This window comes from Populus alba, chromosome 3 (assembly GCF_005239225.2).
Source record: "Populus alba chromosome 3, ASM523922v2, whole genome shotgun sequence".
Classification (NCBI taxonomy): domain Eukaryota; kingdom Viridiplantae; phylum Streptophyta; class Magnoliopsida; order Malpighiales; family Salicaceae; genus Populus; species Populus alba.
This window is the reverse complement of record NC_133286.1, coordinates 18,047,280-18,064,349: the sequence shown is the minus strand read 5'-3', so window position 1 is coordinate 18,064,349 and position 17,070 is coordinate 18,047,280. Positions and strand designations below refer to the sequence as shown.

The 17,070-nt window shown below is 32.9% G+C and overlaps 2 protein-coding genes across 6 annotated transcripts; one reads left to right on the top strand and one right to left on the bottom strand.

Annotated features, from left to right (window-relative positions):
* Positions 1-6,761: 6,761 nt before the first annotated feature.
* Positions 6,762-9,465, top strand: LOC118054391 (xyloglucan endotransglucosylase protein 34). Of its 4 annotated transcripts, none has more exons than XM_073407963.1 (5): positions 6,762-7,022; positions 7,125-7,339; positions 7,503-7,603; positions 7,776-7,969; positions 8,744-9,465. In XM_073407963.1, the coding sequence occupies exons 2-5, from the start codon at positions 7,138-7,140 to the stop codon at positions 9,141-9,143; spliced, it is 897 nt and encodes a 298-aa protein (XP_073264064.1). In that variant the 5' UTR covers positions 6,762-7,022; positions 7,125-7,137; the 3' UTR covers positions 9,144-9,465. The 4 variants fall into 4 exon arrangements, with proteins under 4 accessions (XP_073264064.1, XP_034921847.1, XP_073264065.1 ...); XM_035065956.2 differs by having other exon boundaries at positions 6,764-7,022; positions 7,146-7,339; XM_073407964.1 differs by lacking the exon at positions 6,762-7,022 and adding an exon at positions 7,050-7,066 and having other exon boundaries at positions 7,146-7,339.
* Positions 9,466-10,807: 1,342 nt separating this feature from the next.
* On the bottom strand, positions 10,808-14,210 carry LOC118054390 (probable protein phosphatase 2C 40). Of its 2 annotated transcripts, none has more exons than XM_035065952.2 (6): positions 14,029-14,210; positions 13,846-13,898; positions 13,683-13,754; positions 11,960-13,143; positions 11,591-11,855; positions 10,808-11,230 (listed from the first exon to the last, which is right to left on the bottom strand). In XM_035065952.2, the coding sequence occupies exons 3-6, from the start codon at positions 13,720-13,722 to the stop codon at positions 11,103-11,105; spliced, it is 1,617 nt and encodes a 538-aa protein (XP_034921843.1). In that variant the 5' UTR covers positions 13,723-13,754; positions 13,846-13,898; positions 14,029-14,210; the 3' UTR covers positions 10,808-11,102. The 2 variants fall into 2 exon arrangements, with proteins under 2 accessions (XP_034921843.1, XP_034921844.1); XM_035065953.2 differs by having other exon boundaries at positions 11,960-13,264; positions 14,029-14,209.
* Positions 14,211-17,070: the final 2,860 nt, after the last annotated feature.

The following is a 17,070-nucleotide window of genomic DNA, read 5'->3' as shown; positions in this document are numbered from 1 at the left end:
CAAATAAATTTAAAATTTGACGGTTATATGATTTTTTTCTAGTGTTTTGCTCAATGGCTGCCTTCTCAACGGCTTAAAGAGGAATTAAAGATTAATCAAATCAATCTTCCTCACGTCAGTTAACCCTGAGAATTGCATGAATAGTGATTTGTGAGAATATTAGTGACTATATATCATTTAATATAGTGTCTTGTACTTTATTGGTGGAGAAGTGGGTACTTAATTGTTAATGATACATTAGCTGGAAATAATTATTGATAAAAAAATATGTGCATCATTATAATGGAAAGGGATTCATGTTTGTACTGTGGCTAAAAAGTATAGTCTCAAGCAGCCAAAAAAAATTGTATTTATAAAAAAATTATTAATATAAAAAAAGTTTGAGTTTTATTATTTTTATTTATTTGATAAAAATTAATTATAAAATTATTTGGATCTGTATAAATTTTAAAATTAAATAATTTTTATTTGAAGAATATATTAAAAAAAAAAATATAAATTATATCTTAAAATTTTAATTAATAATTTTAATTACTAGATTAAAATAATGTTTTGACCGTTGTTCCGTCCATGGTACGTTGGAGGATGTTGCTGGGTTCCATGATCATCTTCTGTTTTTTGAGTCCAGTATCTGGTAATCATATAGGGCTTTGACTAATCGAATTTTGAGCCGAGTAAAATTAGAAGGTGACAAAACTTTCCTTGTCGAGTATCTAACGCAGCTGTATTTTCAAGTCAAAACTAAAAACCTAGAATAAATTAGAACAGCCTGGTACCAACTGATCTACATGCTCGGTGGTTCCATGGTCGACTCAAATCCGAGATATGTAGCACAGCACGTGGTATTCTTAATTTGACGTAATAGTTGAGACCCAAAAAATTATAAAATCGAACCACACAAAATCTCTTGTGATTCGAAGTTATACAACCCTATCTCGATTGTGATCCTTTCTCTCTCTTTCATCTCTCCTAATCGTCGAAGGTTTCGAAGCGCTGTCTTTCATGTGAAGACCAAAGAGAGTAGGAGATCCTGTTCAATCAGTTGATAATTATCAAGATAAATTATTTGTGTATATGAGTCGACCATGTGGTACAGGAATACTATTTAATTCGGTAGACTAATATCTTAGCCCTTGTAAGTTTAGCATTCTTCCCTGTTTTAGCTTCAATTGTTTTAGTTTTTGTACTGTTAAATTATTGAATTTTCAAGATAGTTGGCTAGGAGTTTAGCATCGAACGCTGACTCTTTTTTTCTTCCTTTTCTTATATTTTCTCACCTTATCCCATAAAGTTGTTCAAAACCAAATATATTTTTTTTATAAAAAATGAATCCATTATTAGCTCTAACAAGGTTTTTAAAAATATAATAATTATTATTTTTTAAAATAATTTTTACTTAAAAAATATTAAAATAATATGTTTTTTATTCTTAAACACATCAAAACAACATGAAAATATAAAAAAATTAATTTTAAAAAATAAAAACATTTAAAATTTTTTAAAATATAAAAACAAACATATTGATTTTCAGTTAACATTGATCATGTATTTTACAGTAGGTAAAGATAATAAATTGTGATTCATTTACTATGATTTAGCTCAATCAATTAATCAATTTTGCAAGAGTCATTCTCTTGTGGTCTCTTCCCGAGCATATGCTCCACGACAAAACTTATGCTGTAAAGGGTTGCTTCTTTTCTTGACTATTATTTCTTCGTGTTTTTTCTCTGCTTTCTCTTTGAGCCAGTCTATGCTTAAAGGAGCTCGATGGCCTAATTGTACGCAGGAGCAGAAACGTGTCTTTTTTGCAGGTGGTTTGATCTTAGCTGTAAGGATTCATGATTAGAGCCGAGTCGCCATCTGGTTCGAGGTGGCTAGCTACATGCACATAGCACTAGCTATGAATTATTCATGGACAGCTAAGGTGCATTTAAGTTTTTCTTGGCATTTACCTCCTATCCAGAGATGTGCCCCATCAACCACCAATCTTGATTGCAACTCGACATCTGTGCACAAGAACTGACGAACGAAGGTGACCGTTCTGTGAGAGATTCTTGGACCCGAATAATTATATTGATGTTTAGTCTAAATCTCAATTATCAACCTGCCATAATATTAATCTCCCATGTTTTGGCTGCCATGAGGTCTGGTTCCTCGTCTTTTCGAAGTCAAACCACCGGTGATAACAAATTTGACTGCACTCTTTCAACGGGGCTATAATGATCACCTTCGACAACGTTTCCTGGCTTCAGCCACTATCACCTTTGAAAACTGATCAAAAGAAGATACACCATTTGTCAAAGATATGGAAATGAGCTCGTTTTTCACCGAAATATACCTTTAAAGATTGCCTGAGATAGGATCTTGATCGCAGTCCGAGTTTCATATTCTAAAAGTATACTTTTATCAACTTATAAATCAGCTCGACACAAGATAATGTTTGAAGTTCTACTTACGTTCACATTTCGAGCTAGATAAATATTCTCAATCGAAAGAAATGTGTTAAATTAACAACACAAAAGACTGTTTTCACTTCAAACATACCATCTTTTGAGTTTTGCGACGGGATATATAGTCGTTTTGGTGTTGGATAGGAATTTTTTTTCATTTACACCTGTGCTAATTCACCCTATCTGGAGGACAGGCATGGAATGAGCAACACGAAAATCTTGCACCTTCCGATTGTCTAAACAGAAAGTGAAGCCCACAAAAGTTAATGCACACTGCTCGTGAACCCCTTCATGTTCTTATCGGTTCATCATGCATGGACCTAAACACCAGACTGCGAGTACCCAAGATTGATTTCATTTATGGAGGAAGTACAAGTTCGGCTACAATGATTGCTCTGCAACATTACGCTACTTTACACCTAGAATACTGCGCTTTAGAGAGAAATTAGCGTACTTACTTCATCATCTTATTACGGCGTAGGGACGAAATAAATAAAATGGAGAGGCATCTACGTACTGTCATCAATTAAAAAACAATGATTTGGGTAAAGTTTTTTTTTTTTTTTTTTTTTTTTTAAATCTAGGATCCATATAAAGGGACATTTATTATTTGAATTTTTAAATGTGCTTTTAAAATATAATTATTAGAAGTGTGAATAATTATGTATAATTGAAAATGAAAATTCTTAATAATTTGTTTTGTTGTTGTATTTGTTTTAATAGAAAATTTCATAAAAAATACAAACACAACAAATATTATTAAGAAAATAAAAAATAAAGTTCATATTAAAATTTAATTTTATGAGATAAAATTAAAAAAATATATCAAAATAAAATATATAACAGTAAAAATATTAAAGATAAAATTTTATGTAATAAAAAAATGACATGATATTTTTGAAATTTATTTATTTCATTTTATTTTTTTTATAGTGTAAGAAAGTTTATATCTCGAAAAAAAAAATCTTATTTTTAAACTAATATTTTTTAAAACTGAATACTAAATATTAAAAATTGTTTTTCTATAAACAAAGCGGGTACTTTAATCCATCAAAACCACAATTTAAAATTCTATCCACATTCTGATTAAAAAAGAAAAGGAAAATCTACCGCTATCCCTCGTGGCTTGACCGCAAGATTGCTCTAGATTCTGGGTACTAGATCCTCCTTATCTTTAGACATGGCATTCGTTTTCAACCATTTATAGCTTAGACGATGATCCGCGAAAGATTTATAGAACTGCTGCTCGATCGATCTCTGAACCCATGTGCAATATTTATGTCAATTTGCTTTGTAGAGTTTATTTAGTTAGGCGGTTGTAATTATTTTTTTAAATAATTTTTTGTATTAAAATAAATATTAATAATATTTTTTTATTTTTTAAAAATTATTTTTGATTTCAGCACATCAAAATAATTTAAAAATATTAAAAATATTAATAAAAAAATAATAAATAATAATTTTTTTAAAAATACTTTAAAAACACACACAACACCCTTAAAGGTCAGTCATATCATATGACAAGGATGCGAAAGCAAAACCTCTTTATAGATCGAAGGAGAGGGGAAAATGTATATGCTAAAATCACAATATTAGGTGCCCGCATTGTTGTTTCGGTGTTCGTCGCCTTCTCGTGAACCTCCCTTTTGCTGTTATGATTTCTGCAATTAAATCCATGAATCTTTATATATATATACATATATATATATGTATGTATGTATGTATGTATACTCTCAATCTTCTCTCTATATAATTCGAAGTTAAACTTTTATATGCAAGATAAAAACCAAGCCCAGAAAAGGCCAATTCAGAATCAGTTTGGAGATGCTTACAGAAGATCCATTGTACAGCGACGGTAACCTCCTCCCCTGCAGGCCTGTCAAGATTTACAGGCGGGTGATCAGTATATATTTAGGCCGGCACTAGCTAAACAGCTCATGTGCTGGAAGACTCTGTTCAGACCTCGGAGACCATCTCACATGATAATGTCACCGGCACCCACCCCCACCCACCCCCACCTCAAAACTAGCTCATTTCAGTGGTTGCAAACAGACTGTGGCCCAATCATCCCACCCACTCTCTATCATCTCTTCTGCGGTCTCTAACTAGCGAGGCACATCTATCATGCAGCGGTTTCAAATACATGCCCCAACTAGACAAGATCAAGAAATTGGAATATTGTGATCATACACCTATATATTTGAGGATTGTTTGCGATTATTTAATTTATATAGAATTATTTAATTTATATATATATATAAAACACGTAACATCTAAGTGTCAGTAAGGATGAATTAAAAAAAAAAGGCCAATGATCAATATCTTTCATCATCCAATTAGTGCTTCTTGTACATCTATGTCTAAAGGACCTATTTTACATTACCATACAACCTGTTTTTGAGATTCTTTCAATGTTTTTTAAGCTTTAAAATAATTTATTTTTTTATTAAAAATAAATTTTAAAAAATTTAAATATATATATTATTTTGATGTGTTTTTAAACAAAAAAAATCATTTACTATACTTATAAACAAGCTTCAAAAATGTTTGAATTCAAACCCTATCCGATGGTAGGGATTCAGATTTCTAGAGTATAAGAAAAGGTAAAAGGAACAGAAAATTATCCAAATTTCATAAATCAACCCAGAAAACAGAATTCGGAAGGTTATTTAAATGTTCATGAATTTCATTGAGGATAAATTGCCTCCGATTAACGATACGCCAGGGCAAAGATAAACATAGCTGTGGCCGCTTCAAACTGCACCCACATGATGATGCTCTTTCCGCGGCATGGACCACCGGGAGTCGGGGACGGTTTGACAGGCACCGTTTGGTTTAATTTCTTCTTGTTTTTCCATTCCTCGACTATTTTCCACTAAAATATTTCCCAATTTGTTTGGCAAATTTGGAAATCTAACTGAGTCGGCACGATAAGTTTCACAAATTTCTTCGTTTAGATTATTACTAGATAATCTGTTGGTGTTGCAGCGTTGCGTTGTATATATTGATTTTTTTAATATAAAAAATATTTAAGTATTGTTAATGTATTTTTTAATAAAAAAATTTATAATAAACTTAAAATATAATGCATAATGTATATTAGATGGTATTTTTTTTTTAATTATTGATGCGATGATATGTTGAATATTTTTTAAAAAATATTAAGACTATGACATTATAAATCAACTCGAGTTAATCTATTAAATTTGCGGTTTTGATCATAAAACAATAATAATTTTATAAAAAAATAAATTAAAATAAAATTTGAAAGTCAATTTTTAACCAACTCGATGTTGAAGGTAGAAATTAAAAAATATATATAAATTAAAAAAAAAAACTACTTAGATCAATATGTCAAACTCACAACTTGAATCATGAAATTAAAATAATTCTATAGAAAATAAATTTTTAAGCAGTTTAATATTAAAGAATAAAATAAAAAAAATTAATTAAAAAAAAAAAACTCAAGTTAACCCGGGCTAATGTGTAAAACTCGTGACCTGAAATGTGAAATCAAGATAATTTTTAAAAAAACAAAAAATATTAACAAATCTTAATTTCTAATAGATCAATGTTGATTTTATATGTTGATTTTAAAAAATTTATTTTTTTATTTTAAATTATTATTTTAAAATTATTTTTATATATTGATTTTAAAAATATTTTTTTAAATAATAATAAAATAGTTTTTTAATATATTTTTAAAATAAAAATATCTTAAAATACAAGAAAAAATCAGCAAAATAAAGTAGAGAGTAGGGTCGGTGGGCTTGGTCATGATAGCAAAGTAGCCCAATGGATAAGAAGACAAAAGTAGAAAAGCGCAGTCCTCGAAAAGCAAAAAAACAGTGACAAGAGCCAAATAAACATAGTGGCCCAGATATCTGAGGTGAGAGATGCAGAGGTTAAGATTCAGGAAAGACAGAAGGGGGAAATGGGTAAAGTAACCAGTGGTCGGTAGTCGGTACGTTTCCACCTTCACTATTTTTTTCCCTTTCCATTCCTATTAATTACGTATTTGAAAGTATGATTATTGTTGTTTTTTAAAATATTTTTTATTTAATTAAATATATTAATAATATTTTTTTTAATTTTTAAAAATTATTTTTAATATTAACACATCAAAATGATTTGGAAACATAAAATACATATTATTTAAAAAAAAAAATTCAAATTTTTTAAATAATACATTTTCACCTCAATGTCAAACATTTCTTAACAAAAAAAAAAACCAACAAATGTCTCCAACTTTCAAAACACATTCTCCTCCTCTCGTCACCAAGCATGCTCGATTGCACAACCACATAGTTCGACAGAACCCAACGTGCAAAAAGTTAAATAACGCACCTCTCTTCTCCACCACCATCACATAAAAATAGGGTGTTTGTAATAGCTAGCTGTGTTTACTACCTATGCCATTATTATGGTTTTTTTGGATCAAATGAAAAGGCTTGCCCCCACATGCACATCAATAATTTAATGTTAGTTGAAAATCAACCGCTATTTAAAGGGCATCTCCTCCTCCATTCTCCTCATCGAATTCTCTCCCTTTTCAGCACTCTTTACGTTTAGGTGAGAATGCTAATAGCTAGCTCGCTCTCTCTAGAACCTTGAATGTAATTGCATCTTCATTTTCCTGACGCCTTCTAACGTCTTATGCGTGTCAAAAACTAGATTTTCTTTGAAAATGTGCAGAAACATGGCTGCTGCTCATCTGTGGACTTTGTTTCTTGGCATGCTGGTTATGGTATCTGGAACAACGGGAGCTGCCCTGAGGAAGCCAGTGGATGTGGCGTTCGGTAGGAACTATGTTCCGACATGGGCTTTTGACCACATTAAGTACTTCAATGGAGGCAATGAGATTCAGCTACACTTGGATAAATACACAGGTTTGTGTGACTGTGAGTGTGTGCTATAATCAGATCAATGAATTTTCGCTCTTCATCATTTATTGCATTTCAATGGAGCTCTCCCTGCCTTTTTATTTTTGACTTTTCTCTTCACCGTCCGCTGGCATATTTTGCTAACAATAACGTGTTTGATATTGCAAAGGTACTGGTTTCCAATCAAAAGGTTCATACTTATTTGGCCATTTCAGTATGCAAATGAAGTTGGTTCCTGGTGACTCAGCTGGAACAGTTACTGCTTTCTATGTAAGCATTTTTCATCACGTTGCGACTGGTCATTTTCATTTTACTTGGGATTTTAGAAAAGATTTTCCTTTATTGATCAATCCCGATTTCTCAATCAATCTTTTTCTTAGTTGTTGTTATTATTGTTATTATTATTATCATTAAAGTTATTATTTGTTTGTTTCCTTGGCAGCTATCCTCACAAAACTCGGAGCATGACGAGATAGACTTTGAGTTCTTAGGAAACAGGACTGGCCAGCCCTACATTTTGCAGACTAATGTTTTCACAGGAGGCAAGGGGGATAGAGAACAGAGGATTTACCTCTGGTTTGACCCAACCAAGGAATTCCACTACTATTCTGTCCTCTGGAACATGTACATGATAGTGTAAGTCTATTTTCCTATTTCATCTTTCTGCATTAACTTTTAGGGAACTTCTCGGCCATAAAAGAGAAAGTTCAAGCAATCCAGTCTCAACACCTCATCTCAATTAAATTTCGGTTTCAAATTAGTTAGAATTGGCCATATAGATCCCTCCTCTTTAAAATTGTTCTTAAAAAGGAAGATGTTGCTATCCCAAAATTATTCAATTTCAAGATTCTCCCAATCAAATTTTCACGTGAGTACTGCAACATCCATGGTGGGTGGTGGGTCAACCATATCTTAGTATTCATCCCCTGAAAAAGAAAGAACAAGTTTTGTGTTCAATTACCCTTTTGCTAAAACCTTTTCTTACTTTCTAAATTCTAAAGTTTGGCAATGAAGAAACATATCCACCGCCTTAGAGGATTCTGTTGAAACATGGTGAAAGTAGGTCGCTTTTTCTCCCTTTGTGATTCGATTATGTGAAATGGACAAATTACTATATAGACATGGTCCATCCTGTCCCAAAAAAGCAAATCATGCGCAAGCGAAGCATAGTGTTTATATAATGTATAATCCAATCTGATCGATCATAATATTTAATGCTCTATTAATCAAATTGTATAATCATTGTATATTTAATTATCAAAACTCCTATAAAGTTTAATCTGGTAAAGTGCAGTGCAACTGGCATGTTATTGACAACGTGCATGTATAGTCATATTTCTCTCCGAGAAACTGCATCAAATGCTGTTTTGTAAGAGCTGGTGCGTTAATTACATGAGTGGTGTCCTTCAGGTTCCTCGTGGATGATGTGCCAATCAGAGTGTTCAAGAACTGCAAAGATTTGGGAGTGAAGTTTCCATTCAACCAGCCAATGAAGATATACTCAAGCCTATGGAATGCCGATGATTGGGCTACCAGGGGTGGACTCGAGAAGACAGACTGGTCCAAGGCACCCTTCATTGCCTCCTACAGGAGCTTCCACATAGATGGGTGCGAGGCCTCCGTGGAAGCCAAGTTCTGCGCCACACAGGGTGCTAGATGGTGGGACCAGAAGGAGTTCCAAGATCTGGATGCCTTCCAGTACAGGAGGCTCAGCTGGGTCCGCCAGAAATATACCATCTACAACTACTGCACTGATAGATCAAGATACCCTTCAATGCCCCCGGAATGCAAGAGAGACAGAGACATATAATGATATAGTGTCGGAGACCATATTGGTGCTGGATACATTTTATATGATTGGATTAATATTGATTGCCGAAGAAGCCCTGCAAGCTGTTAATCTCCATAGCTGCTTCCATCCTGTTTTACTCCTGTAATTGATATAATATACCTGAGAGCGTGATTGTGGTTTCATGAGGGCGTGCCACTGCCATCATCGGATTATTCTCTCCGATTCAACACAAATTGTCACAGTTGAGCGTCTGTTCTGGTGTTTATTATCTTTGTTGTGTTGCCAAACTGTAATGAACCATTATCTTATGTTGCGAATAAAATTATTTATTATTTGATAATATATTATTATACTGGTTGAACTAGAATTATTATTATTGTTACAAGATATTTAATTTAAATTAAGTATTTTAAAAAAACTTAATGAATTATTTAAGAACTATAATTGTTTTTTGGAAAACACGCAAATATCATAGAAAAATAAATAAAAATAATACATTACATAGTTTGTTTTTTTTTTAAAAAAAAAAATAAGTTGAACCAGTGCCTTTTTAATTGAGATCCATGCGATCTCAATAAAATTTTAAATAAGATGTATTTTTGTAAATAATGTATTTTTATTTTTTATAATTTATTTTTAATATCAGTATATAAAATAATTTTAAAACATTAAATAAATTAATTTGAACTAAAGAAAATTTTTAATTTTTTCAAAAATATTTTTTTTAAAAAAAATATTAATATACTCCATGTTCCCTTCAATGGATATTTTATTTGTCTTGTTATGATCGCTAGCTTCCTTTTATCTTTTCTGAATGCATGGTCAGTGCTTGACCAACGAAATTCCCTCTATCTCAGCACACAAACGAAGGAAAATGGTTTAGTTTCCTTTATATATTATTCTCCTTTCGATTCCTTTTTGTCAAGATAAACGCACTGTAAAGGATAAAGAACATCAATCTGTTCTCTTTTCAATCTAAACACCACAAACTTGTCACCAAACACACAAAAAAGGTTATTCCTTTCTCTTAAAGAGCACAATTCTTCGAGTCCAGTGGAGGGACGGCCTTGTCTCCTTCAAGGAAAGATTGGAGAAAGTGAATTTCTAGAAATATTAGATCCCACGACTCACCAACACACAACAACAATCGTGACTTTATGTTCATGGGACATGAACTGCTTCCTTAGTCCTTTGGGAATGGGCTCTGCTCTTCACTTTTTCTTTTTCTTTTTCTTTTTTTTAATCGTTGTTTTTTTTATTTTTTGAATCAAGTGTTTAGCTTCTCATGAACTCTGAAACAGTGATACGTCTGCGTTAATTGTATCAGAAATAAGAGAAGGCGGAACTTTTGATTCCATATGCGTTCTCTCTCTTTTTGTTGGTGGGGGGGTTGCATTCATTATCAATATGAAAAAGCTAGATCTGCCGTCTAACAAATCAAATAACGGACTGCTGTCATGTGTCATCAGAAAAAATTGTTCAGGAAAACCCACATCTTTTTAAAACAGCGAGGAAAAAAAAAAGCTTGAGTTTCATCAATGCAAAAGGAAAGGGTAGGCGTCTGCCGGTCTTAACCGAAGAAGATAATACTGCTTTTCTTTTCTTATTCTAATGAATCATAAGATATTATATCCATCCAAGTTAATGCTATGGTGCTAATTATGTAACTGCTGCAACATTGATTTTCAATATCTGAAGTTGCAAATGTAATTCAGCGTGCAACCAATGTGGACTTGAGACCATAGCTTCAAATCTGCGAGCTTAATCTACACAACCTACTGTAAACATTTACTTAACTACAGTACAAATACCACCACCAAATTGATGCAAGGGAAATCTTTATTTTCTTATATCAGGAAAAAACAAGTACTTGGCAAACTGGGATGATCATGCCAAAAGCTCTCCAGTTATTTTTATCTGTCACCACAATGATTCATAACAAAATGAATCTATGGTGGGTGCATGCTTGCAGCCAACCTATAGATATGCAGAAGCAGCAGAAGTTCGTTGTTTATTACCGAGTATAACTACGATCACGGTAACATCGTCATGATATTTCCTTCTTCTCCCAGCTGGAATATTCATGAGATCTTCAGTGCTAAAACCTTCACGATGACAACATTTATTCAGATATCAGAACGAATTTGAATAGACTGAATGGCCTAACATCATCAAATGATATGATTCAATAAACACCAAGCAATGGGAAGAGCATCTGAAATATATCATATGCAAGCATGCTTTGCTTATTAGCAGGTTGTATCTTTTTCCCTAATTCTTAAAATGGTCCAAATTCTGCAGTATGAATGTTTCTGCATTTTTTGCACAGACCATGCCACAAGGGTATATCTTTTAATCAATGGAGAGATCAATGATCGCATGAATATGACAGAAAAATTAAGACTAAAGAAAGCATATGTTCAGAAATTTCCAAAATTTAGTGATCGAAAGGAAACAGAAATTACCAGCATTATCAGCTGCTCTCTCAACAAGCTGTTCAACCAGGTGCTTTGCAGGATCACCAGAAGGATTGTTCTGGATAAAGAGATGCACAAGCTTCACAACTTCATCATTGCTAAAGAAATCAAACAATCCATCACTTCCCAAAACAACAAATTGATCCTTGTCTGAAACTCTATGACTCATAGTGAAGGGATGATTATAAACATAGGGAGGACTGCACAAATTTCGAACTTGTAGAATGCCCATCAACGCATCATTCATTTTACTCTGCAGAATTGAAAGGAATAATTTATGTTAAGTAATATAAGCTCTGTAAAGGAGCATTAATTTGAAGAAAACAAATAAAAAAGAAAAAACAATTCGCCCTCAACCTTTTTAAGATAACCAACTCCAAATGCTCGAGTTAACTTCAGTTTCCCTTTTACTCTCCCATAGATGATAGGAGATGGATCATCAGGGTGATCGGCCAAAACTTTATTGCACTCTGACTCGTTATCAACAGTATGAGTTTCTGTTAACTGGATGGCTTTCAGCACCCCTTCCTCTTGAATGGTGCTTGTTGCTAATATTGCCCTACTATCCCCTAAATTTTGGACATAGATATGATCTCCATAAAGAAGAATTGCCAAGACACAAGATCCAACAGACACCAAATCAGGGCGATCTTCCATTTCCTGCTCAACCATGTACATAAAATCGCCTTCTGCTTGGGCTAGGGCACGATTAAGGCAGCTTATTATGTCAGAGCTGTAATTCTCATGCGTGAATTCTTCATCAACATAATTGGGTAGTTTTGCTTGTTCCATTTCAGAATTTGAATGGCCAGGATCATCGGGGAGGGCAATATTCAATGTGATATTTTCACCTTCTAAGGGACTTTTAAACGAACCAGGCTGCTTCTTTTTGTTCCACTCCAGCATATGCAGGTAAAAACAGATGTTTTCATAGAGAGTACCAGCTAAGAAATCAGCCGCATCACGCCCATTAAATCCATCATAGATTCCACAGAAGAGCCATCCATTTTCTTCAGAACACACAGCTTGGACTCTATCCTCACCTGCAGCCCCTCCAGCCATTTGCACTTCCATTGTATTGAGAAAGGTCGAGGATTCTGTTCCGGTAGGAGCACTCATAGATTTCCACAAGGTCTCAGCAAAGTCCTTATCCTTCGGTGTGCTACCACCCAAGGAGGTGAAGCTGCTATATGAGGATGATGATGTGAAATCTAAGCGTGATAGAGAAGGAGAAGATGCCATCCTTCTAAATGATTTTGGAGAATCAAGGTTAGGCAAGATCTCCTCTCCAATGAGACCATTACACAGATTTGTGTTTGCCAAAGTAGCATTGGCACTAAGAGCAGCACCAGACAAACACGAAAAGGAGCTACTCATCTTCATACAAGAATCTTGGATCATGGTGCTGTTCAAAAAGTCGAATCCCTCTGGCTCAATGGAAGAAATACTAGGGCCAGTGACATTGCACTGATAACCAAAACTAACACTTAGTTCCCTTGAATATACAGGTGCATCATCCGATCCTTCCGTCATCATTAAATCTGGTATAGGAAAACAGTTCAGTTTCCTAGTAAATACATGTTTTTTCCTCAAAGACCATGGGTGATGCACAGGATGCTAAAGACAAAGTTTCAAACACTTGGATACTGACAGAAACTGAGCCTGAAATATATCACAAAGATGAAGTTATTAAATCACACTGCATAAGAAAGAAGATTCCAGGCTTAGCACGCCATGGAAAATCTTTCCACGAATTGGGAAATCAGGGCATAGCTTGACAGCTAATATTCAACAGAAATAAAAGAATCATGATGGATTCCATTGACAAGCAATAACTAAAAAAGGAAAGTGTGTAAATCCAAGATTCTTCATTAAGAATTGAAAAAAATGCCTTCAATTCGAAATACAAAGCTAACAGTCTAAGAAAAAATAATTTTCACGATAAACAGATCAAAATAAACACAGGACCCCTATTGACCGTGTTCAATTTCTGACTTCGGAGGAAAAGGAGCGAAAGCTAAACAGAACAAAAAAAATAAAGAAAGGGGGCAAAAAAAACAGAAGAGAAAACTTCGCATACCCGAAATAGAAATGGTTGTGCTTTTAAGAGATGAGACCATGGGTAGCGTTTATCAAGAGAAATTTGAATATCCTGCAAAAATGAAAGCAAACAAGGAAAGAAGCTACCATTAGATTGGGAAATCGGAATCTGGAAGAAACGGATAATCAGCAAAATCAATCACCACTTGTTCCATTTAATTGTATAAGTGCCCTGTTTTCTCCATTTTTGGGATTTCTGTAGGGGGGAAAAAGAAAGAATCTTGGCATGAGAAAATCGACAAATCAAGCAGATGAAACGAATAAGAAGAAGCATGCAACGTTAGAAAGCTAAAGATGTGAAAATGATGCACGCAAATGGGACTTACAGGAAGAGAATCAGAGAGGAGAGGAGATCAACACTAGAACAGAGAGAGAGAGAGAGAGATATCAAATGTAGAGAGCCACTACCAGTTGACGTTCTCTCTTTTGAAAAATAGAAAAGGACCAGTAATGATGGAGAGATTTTACGAGGCGACTCGACTCTCCAAGAACGGAAAGGCCTATTGTGAACCGTGGCTGGTGCTTCTTGAGATGAGACTTGAGAGGCCCTACCTACCCCACCGCTTCTCATATACGACAGCTTGTTTGGATCAATTATTCAACATTTTTTTGTCATTCCCAGCAGTGTATATATATATATTCATTAGATTATTCAGCATTTTGTTATTCTCAACTTGAGGCTATTTCTAAGTCAGACAACAAAGCTGTCCACAAATATTAATCCCCTTTTCTTTTCTTTTCTTTTCTTTTCTTTTTATCAAAAGTCAGTTGCTTGAGCATATTAAATCCTTGTTGTTTAAAATTATATTATTTTTTTTAAAAAAAATTATTTTTATATCAAAATTAAAATAATTTAAAATTTATAAAATTTTATTTTTAAAAAAATATAAAAACAAATGTGCTCTCAATGAGCTGTTTTGATTGTGATTAAAATTATATTTAGATACATTTTTAAAAATGAATTTAGCAATTTAATATTTTTTTTTTATCTCTCTTTCGTATTCTCGTGTTTTTCACGCGTTCTCTCCTTCGATTTTTTCTGGCGCCATCTTCTTTGGTCTCTGCCGCTGTCTTCCCTGTTCCTTCTAGCTTTTATGGCTGGGTTCTTCGGCTTCCTCGGGCATCTGGGATTGCAGAGGCGAGCAGGATGAATCGGCTTGCCTCCGCTCAGAGCAGGATTTCTTCAGATATCTTAGATTTCAACCTTGTATAACTCAGAGATAGAGACACAAACCCTGTTCGTAAACAATCAACCATGAACAGATTGATCAACGTTGCAGTCCGGTACGATGAACATGGAATTTAAAACAACGAACACTTATTATCCATTTTTCTAGATTTTTGCTTCTCTTAAACGTATTTTTCTTCTTGCTGATCTTCCTTCTCTCTCCTGAAATCTAATACATCTCCTCATTGTATTATCCATTTTTCAAATAGATTTTTTTATTGGAATATAACTTCAATATTATTCACACGTTACGATTTACAGTAATCCGATTGCAATAAAATCACTCGTGAATTTGTCTTGCCTGCAGATCTTGAATAAAAGTAATCAAAATAATAAAATGCCAGACTCGGTAGAAAATATATTCAAATAAAATATGATAATTTGTCGGTGGAAATCTTCCTCTACGTTCTGAAATTATAAACTGCTATTATAGCCTTTGGTTGAAGAATTAAAAACAACAAGGATCAAAATTGATAAACAAGAAAACGCAAGGGTAGTTCTTTCATTTGTCTTGTTCTTGGGCACGTTTTTCAACACTTTGGCTCTGTTGTTTTCAGGTTTTACTTTTCAGTGATAAAGCTTTATTGCTTTTATATTTTAGTCCCCAGCAGTTCAGATAGCATGGAGAGAGTCATTGGAAAGGGAGGAGAAAGAAGATCTCGTACGGCCAAATTACGACTAATGATAATTTTAATTTTCGTGCTTGTAAATTCAATTTTAAAAGACAAGTTTCATGAAAGTGGTTTTCCTTGTATTCAAATTTATCGTGGCTGGTTTTAATTTAGACACCTTTGCTTGTATTAACTATACTTCTTAAATCAAATTAGTCAATGTGACAACATGAGATCGATTATATATATATATATATATATATATATATATATATATATATGAACTTATAGTGACGGAGCCACATAGAAGAAAGAGGGGGCAAATTGCCCCCATAATTCTTTTTTTTTTTAAAAATATTTTTTATATTAAAATTTTAATATAATAACTTAATAAGTTTAATATTTTTTTTTTGCTAGTTATTAATTGATCCAAGCTTTCCTTCTTTTTTTTTTTGAACTATTGTTCCGACCTCTCTTCCTTTTATAAAATTTCTCTTCAAGTCTTAAATTATTAATTAGCTAAGCACGTAATCTCTTGTGATTTTATGCTTTAAGTGAGTTTTCTTTGTTTTTTTTTATTTATTTCATTGTCTAATTTTAGTTTTATTCCTTTATAATTAGTTATTGAAAATGTTAAAGTTTATGATAATTTATAGATTTGTTAAATTAATATGTGTATAGATAATATTATATGCATATGAATATAAATTGAAATGAGTTTTGATGAATTAATATGTATTTTATTTTGATTTTCATATAAAAAATGATGATAATAAACTTACTAGTAATTAAAAATAAAGTACTGAACAACTAAAAAAATTAGGGATATAATAAAAAAAATTAAAAATATATATTAATATTTATATTTAACCCACTTGTATAAAACAGCAAGTCAACAAAGAATTGTTATCAATAACTTCACTAGTCCCTAGAAAATTTAGAAGTAGATGAATGAAAGTTTGATTGTATATATATTGAGAAAAAATATTTTTAATAAAATTAAAAATAAAATCATTATAAAACAATTTTAAAATATAAAAACTTGAAAAAAATATTTGTTAATAATTTATCTTTTCATTTTAAAATTCCTGCTCCCCGACTGATGCACATGTTAAAAAAACAGGTTTAATGCGTTTTTTTAAGAATTGAAATATGAATGACAAGGCGAAAACATTACAAAAAAAAAAAAAAAAGTTCATTTACGTCCGAGGTAAGAAAGATTGAGCCACTTAGAAAACCGGAGGCCGCCGTGCATCTCAAATGTCCCTTGCCGATCTCCAAAGCGACATATGCTTAGTTTAGTGGCGAAGAGGGAGATAGTGATTTGGCTGTGAGGCAGCAAAAACGACAACTTGGTAGAAGACTTTTGGTGACGTCGAATGACTCTCAACGGATATATCTACAAAGAAACAATGGGCTATCGAAGCAACCTGGTTCTCAAAAAATAATCAGCTAATCCTTCTAGTCTTAGCAATATAACAAGTCAATCCTTCTAGTTTTAGAAATTGTAATTTAGTCCATTCATTGAT